Source organism: Apteryx rowi, unplaced genomic scaffold (genome assembly GCF_003343035.1).
Source record: "Apteryx rowi isolate R43461 unplaced genomic scaffold, aptRow1 scaffold_1195, whole genome shotgun sequence".
NCBI classification, from domain to species: domain Eukaryota; kingdom Metazoa; phylum Chordata; class Aves; order Apterygiformes; family Apterygidae; genus Apteryx; species Apteryx rowi.
Window position 1 is genome coordinate 1 of NW_020447414.1, and position 7,115 is coordinate 7,115.

At 52.9% G+C, this 7,115-nt stretch overlaps 1 protein-coding gene across 1 annotated transcript; it reads right to left on the reverse strand.

The window, feature by feature from the left end:
• Positions 1 to 5,790: 5,790 nt before the first annotated feature.
• On the reverse strand, positions 5,791 to 6,750 carry LOC112975920 (olfactory receptor 14C36-like). Its single transcript, XM_026086593.1, has one exon. It carries the CDS (start codon positions 6,748 to 6,750, stop codon positions 5,791 to 5,793), a length of 960 nt encoding a protein of 319 aa, XP_025942378.1.
• Positions 6,751 to 7,115: the final 365 nt, after the last annotated feature.

The following is a 7,115-nucleotide window of genomic DNA, read 5'->3' on the forward strand; positions in this document are numbered from 1 at the left end:
GAATGACTGGCTGGGTAGATGAGGGGAGAGCAGTGGATGTTGTCTACCTAGACTTCAGCAAGGCTTTTGACACTGTCTCCCATAACATCCTCATAACGAAGCTCAGGAAGTGTGGTTTAGGTGAATGGACAGTGAGATGGATTGAGAACTGGCTGAATGGCAGAGCTCAGAGGGTTCTGATCAGCGGTGCAGAGTCTAGTTGGAGGCCTGTAGCTAGCGGTGTCCCCCAGGGGTCAGTAGTGGGTCCAGTCTTGTTCAACTTCTTCATCAATGACCTGGATGAAGGGACAGAGTGCACCCTCAGCAAGTTTGCAGAGGATCCAAAACTGGGAGGAGTGGCTGATATCCCAGGAGGCTGTGCTGCCATTCAGAGAAACCTGGAGAGGCTGGAGAGGTGGGCGGAGAGGAACCTCATGAAGTTCAACAAAGGCAAGTGCAGGGTCCTGCATCTAGGGAGGAATAACTCCAGGCACCAGTACAGGCTGGGGGTTGACCTGCTGGAAAGCAGCTCTGCGGAGAAGGACCTGGGAGTGCTGGTGGACATCAAGTGAACCATGAGGCAGCAGTGTGCCCTTGTGGCCAAGAAGGCCAATGGTATGCTGGGGTGCATGAGGAAGAGTGTTGCCAGCAGGTCGAGGGAGGTGATTCTCCCCCTCTACTCAGCCCTGCTGAGGCCACATCTGGAGTTCTGTGTCCAGTTGTGGGCTCCCTAGTACAAGAGGGATGTGGTACTACTGGAGCAAGTCCAGCGAAGGGCTACAAAGATGATTAGGGGACTGGAACATCTCTCTTTTGAGGAAAGGCTGAGAGAGCTGGGCCTGTTTAGCCTGGAGAAGAGAAGGCTGAGAGGGGATCTTATTAACGTGTATAAGTATCTGAAGGGAGGGTGTCAAGAGGATGGCACCAGACTCTTTTCAGTGGTGCCCAGTGACAGGACGCGAGGCAATGGGCACAAACTGAAACACAGACAGTTCCATTGAACATGAGGAAATACTTTTTCACTGTGAGGGTGACAGAGCACTGGAAGAGGTTTCCCAGAGAGGTTGTGGCGTCTCCTCTGGAGATATTCAAAACATGCCTGGATGCAATCCTGTGCAACGTGCTCTAGGTGACCCTGCCTGAGCAGGGGGGGTTGGACTAGATGATCTCCAGAGGTCCCTTCCAACCTCAACCATTCTGTGATTCTGCGATTCTGTGAATTAGCCTGTCTATGCAAGTGTACATGCATATAGACACAYATTATTCATCAAAATACATTTGCTACCAACACTCGGATTGGAGAAACTTTGTTCAGAGGAACTGCTTTATTTAAACTGTCATGTTTCAATTCTCTTCTTCTGCCTCTCTGTTCTTTCTTCTTCCTCAGCCTCTTCTCTCTTTACAGAGCTCTCCAGGGAAAGATTTGCTGAATCACAGCACTTAGGGTGGACAAGACCTCTGGACATCACCTAGTCCCAGTCCCGCTGGTCAATGCGGAGGGAACTAGATGAGATTGCCCAGGGCCTCCCCCTGCTTATGCATTGTCCACAAGGGTGCTGAGAGTGCGCTCCATCCACTGTGCAGACCATTCATAAAGATGTTAAACAGTCCTGCCCCACATGTTGATCACTTAGGAATGCCACTAGGAACTGGCTGCCACTTGGAACTTGTACCACTGATGACAGCGTTTCAGCCTGATGGTCCAGCCAATCTTCCACCTGCCTTCAGGTCCATTGATCCAGCGCAGAGCTCAACAATTTGCCTATAAGAAGACTCTGGGGGACTGCGCCAAAGGCCTTGCTAAAGGGAAGTTTCACAGAATCCCCTGCTTTCCCCTTGTGCACGCAGGCATTCATCTGATGGTAAAAGGCAATCAGGTTGGTCAGGCATGGTTTCCATTTCCCCTTGGTCAATGCATGCTGCCTCTTCCAGGCCTTCTCCTTCCTATGCTTGGAGATGGTTTCCAGGAGGATTTGCTTCATCACCTTCCCAGGGATTGAGATGAAGATGACCAGCCTGTCATTCCCCAGATCATCCCTTTTGTCCTTCTGGAAAATGGGTGTGATGTCTGCCTTTTCCCAGTCATCAGGAACCTCCCTGATTACCCCGACATTTCATAGACACTTGGGAGCAGCCTTGCAGTGACTCCAGCCACCTCTCCCTGCACCCTGGCATGCTTCCTGTCTGGTCCCATGGACTTGTGTGTGCCCACTGGGCAAAAGTCCTCCCCAGATGCATCGTCCTCTACCTTGGGTGAGGCTTTGCTAACACCGATGCTGCCAAAGGACTTGGAGGCCTGGCAGTAGACAAGACCAGGAAAAGACAAGGTAAAAGAAGCAATGAGCTCCTCAGGCTTTCCGCTGTGTTTGTCATTATGTCCCCTGCCCCACTGAGCAGGGAGACCACATTTTCCCTGGCTGCCTGCCTTGTGCTGCCAACGTCCTTGCAGAAGCCCTTCAGGTTACCCTCCCCATCCTTTCCTAGCTCCAGCTCCAGCTCCAGCTCCAGCTGAGCTTTGCCTTGCCTAACTCCATCCCAAACAAGATGAAATCCTCTCTGCTGCAGTCCGGGACAGTGACTCTGTTATTCCTCTTACTTCTCCAACATCTCATGGGCACTGCAGTGACAGATAACCTCCATGTTCACATCCCCATCCAGCCTGAGCTTCAGGCAAAAAACCAAGGGGAGGATGGCACCATCTACTTAGAGGCGCAAGCTACAGAGGTACAGAAATCACACTGCAGAAAAGCTTGCTGTTCTCCCCTCACCACTGAGGGAATCCAGGCAATGGCCTTTCAGGTGGTTAAAGGTGGATGCAAAGAATTTCCGCTGTAATGTAGATATGCCTGAGGCAGTGCCTCCCAGGCTGCCCTTACAGTCAAGGGGGAGGAGGAGGTGTTCACCTGCCTTCGCTTAGAAGGTCAACATAAAGCACGAAGCTCTCACGTCCCAGAGGCATTTACTCTGTGCTTGAAATGGGGCCTGAGATCATAGGCTTCTAGTATAACTCAGGTTGAAGGGACCACAGGAGGCCTGTAGTGCAACSTGCTGCTCAAAGCAGGGTCAGGTAGAGGGTCAGAAACCAAAAAATGCCCCTGCCAAAGGATTTCTGGGGGTGACACAGCAGGAGAAGGCAGTAGAGGGTTGACGGGGTGATCCCATGGACAAAAAGGTTTCTTTTTCCCCCTTCTCCAGGGAATGAATTCCTCAGCTCTCCACAAAGAAGAAGATGGGACACGAACTTTGCCACTAAAATGGAGGTGGAGAATCTCCTGAGTCCCTTACAGACAGAGGCTGGTGCAAAGGCCACCATCCCAACGGCACCAGACTCCCAGGCATGCCTGCCTTGTTGCTGAGCACTCTGCAGCCCCAGGCAGGAGGTCTGCGGGGAACTGAGTGGGGGGTCTGCAGCCCTGGCCACCAAGCAGGTGTGGTGGGACTCTGCTCCTCTAGATGAGACTGGGCTCTCCTGCATTTCCCCAGTGTGAAGCCTGCATCCCCTCCAGCTGGGAATACAGCCTGGCAGGGAGGGCCACCACAGGAAACATGATCTCTGTTGCAGGGTGTGCAGAGAGAGGGGAGGGCAGAGGGGGATCTGCTCGTGCCCTCCCTGCAGCCAGTACAGCCCTGCTGATGCCCTGTAACCTGTGAGCCCAGGAGACAGGACTGCAATCTGCTCTGGCGCTAAAGATTTCTCAGCCCTTAAGACCCAGGATGCAAAGCACCGGTCTGGGGACACCTCAGCAGTCAAAGGGCCTGAATGCCTGCTGTGTTCCTGAGAATGTTTCTGTAGTCTCCTGGCACTGGTTTGACTCCTGCTCTCCATGGAGCAGAGACTCCTTTTGAGAATGAACTCGCTCACTGTGTGAATCTGAGGACAGGCTTCACCAGGCAGTACAAATGCCAGCAAGGCCTCAACCCTACAACACTTTCCCCTGCCCAAGAAACCACTTTCCAGCCCCTTCCTCCTAGAGGATTTGGGTTGGGAGGGACCACCAGAGATCTCCAGGGCCACGATCTGCTCTGGGCTGGGCTAACTTGACAGTTAGATCAGGTTGGTAGCTGCTTTCTCCAGGAGAGTTTTTAAAAATCTGCTGTCCCCTGCCCCACTGCTACTCAACTACCATGTTTATTGCTTTATTTTTCCTTCAACTGATTTGAAATTTCACTTACTGCATCTTATCCTTGTTGTCTCTTGTCCTTTCCTCCCCTTGGCCCCCAGACAGACCAGCCCACCAATTTTGACTGAGGACAATCACAGCCTCATCTCCAAGCACAGCCTTGCTGATATCTCCTGGGACCACACCGGCAGGTCGTGGTGGCCAGCTCCAAGCAGACCTGTGTGCTGCAGGTCCCTATGTGGTCTCAGATGAGAGAGTATGGAAACATAACATGACCGAGGGCAGAGCCTGTGAGCCAATGCCAGGGCAGAGCCAAGGGCAGCAGGCATGAGAAGAGAAGACCTCCAGCAGCTCCTCTCCATACCTGGGCAGGGAGTGATGCACCTGGCAGTGCTCCTGAGAGAGGACAGTGACACAGGAGAGGGGGCACCATGAGCTGCATTGCTGGGCACCGACCATCTGTGCTGGGTCTGGGAGTCCTGGCAGGTGATGCTGGTGGTAGTAGCCCTCGAGAACCCTCAACCCTGCTAGCAGGAGTGAGTCCCCTCCATGACCATCAGGAGCTTCTGGAGTGTCATGGCTCCTGCCTGCGCCTTATCCCTCCACTGACCCAGCCCTGCTGCCTTGCATGCATTCCCACAGCCCCACTGTGCAGGCATCACACAGGACAGGGAGCGTTCTGGGGTGGGGAAACATCCCCCCAGCATGGTCCCCATGACAGCCCTTGGTGCCCTGGCCACCACAGCGCACGTGCCTGGCAGCCTCCCACAAGCCCACAGCCCCTGACCAGCCCTGATCCTCTCCACCCCGGAGTTAGCAGAAGGTATCTCCAGGGTCTACTGGGGTCTGGAGCACACAGAGAGGTCAGAGAGGGCTGCCCATTCCCCCCATACAGGTGCTGAGCCCAGCAGGTAGACGGAGCTGATCACATTCAGAGATCACCCCTCACCGGGACCACGGGGAAAGGCCAGTGCTGGAAATAGCTGGTGTGAAAGGCTGGGTCTGGGAGGAGTCTCCTGGGGCAGTTTCTCCTCTCTGTTCATGCAGGAACAAGATGGGCTGCATCTGTGTTCTGACAGACCCTGTCTGAGCCCCCACCATGGGAGGAGGATGGTCGTCAGGCCCAGCAGATGGCCCCAAGACCTCCTCTGCATGCTCCCTGCCAGCCCTGCGGAGGATCCAGAAGAGGGCTCATCCTCCCAGAGCTCACAGCTGAATATTCAGTCCTGCAGCTGGGCATGAAGCATTCTTTGGGGGTGACATTTGGGATAAGGATCAGCATGCGGGGTGGGCAAGATTATCTGAAGGAAATGTGCTGGGGAAAGGGTGTGAGGGACAGCAGCTTTGGAGGAAGAGTCCAGACTTCAGGCACTGTACCAGGAAGAATCTACTTTATTACAGAGCTACTGTGAGGGAGTCAGCTCTGACCCAGTGTTGGACACAACTTTATATGGGCACCAGGTGAGACAGAGCAGTCTCAGTAAACGTGGAATGAATCCAACCTTTGGTGTAGCAACATGGAGGAAAAGAATAATAACAATAACTCTAACTATATAATAGTTAATAGTTATATAATATATATAATAACTATATAATAGTTAATAGAATAATAACAATAACACTAACTATAGTAATAATACAAATAAAGTGAATAAACAAAGCTCAGTCCTGGTACAGGACACAGTGGGAATCATATGTGGAGAGCAATGGCAATGTTACCACTGCTGAAAAGTGTCCATGAAATCAATTTCCTCAGGGCATCTTTGAGCTCCTTGTTCCTCATGCTGTAGATGAGGGGGTTCACTGCTGGAGGCACCACCACGTACAGAACAGTCACCACCAGATCCAGAGCTGGGGAGGAGATGGAGGGGGGCTTCAGGTAGGCAAACATGTCAGTGCTGACAAACAGGGAGAACACGGCCAGGTGAGGGAGGCACGTGGAAAAGGCTTTGTGCCGGCCCTGCTCAGAGGGCATCCTCAGCACAACAGTGAAGATCTGCACATAAGACAGCACAATGAAAATGAAACACCCAAAGCCTAGACAGGCACCTCCCGCAATAAGGCCAACTTCCCTGAGGTAGGAGTCTGAGCAGGAGAGCTTCAGGATCTGGGGAATTTCACAGAAGAACTGGTCCACTGTGTTGCCTTGGCRCAGTGGTATGGAAAATGTGGTCGCAGTGTGCAGGAGAGCATAGAGAAAACCACTGCCCCAGACAGCTGCTGCCATTTTGACACAAGCTCTCATTCCCATGAGGGTCCCATAGTGCAGGGGTCTGCAGATGGCAACATAGCGGTCATAGGCCATGACTGTGAGAAGAAAATACTCTCCTGATAAAAAGCAGAGAACCAGAAAGACTTGAGCAGCACATCCTGAGTAGGAAATGGCCCTGGTGTCCCACAGGGAATTGGCCATGGATTTGGGGACAGTGGTGGAGACGGTGCCAAGGTCGAGGAGGGAGAGGTTGAGGAGGAAGAAGTACATGGGGGTGTGRAGGYGGTGGTCACAGGCTACGGCTGTGATGATGAGGCCGTTGCCCAGGAGGGCAGCCAGGTAGAGGCCCAGGAAGAGTGAGAAGTGCAAGAGCTGCAGCTCCCGCTTGTCTGCAAATGCCAGGAGGAGGAACTCATTTAGGGAGCTGCTGTTGGACATTTTGCTATCTCCGAGCATGGGGGACTGTCCAAAGGAGAAAAGACATTGAGAAGTTAGGAGAGACTTTTCAAGCAAAGAAAACCCCAAATGTTGCAGTCTTCATCGAAGCCCCCACATTGCCTCTCTCTTTACTGAGAGAATCTTTGTGTAGCTCCCTTGCTTGGCCTCCACTTTGCACTGGCTGAGTGTGCTGTGCAGAGCAGGCACCTCTCCCATGGGCCCCAGAGCAGTCAGTCCTGCTGTAAAGCAGTGGGCACAGGGGAATGGGGGTGACCAGCTCTGACAGTCACACTTTGTGCCAGTGGAATCCACTCATTGTGTAGAAGGGCTTTTCAGGATCTTCACTCTGAATTCTAAAGAAGGAG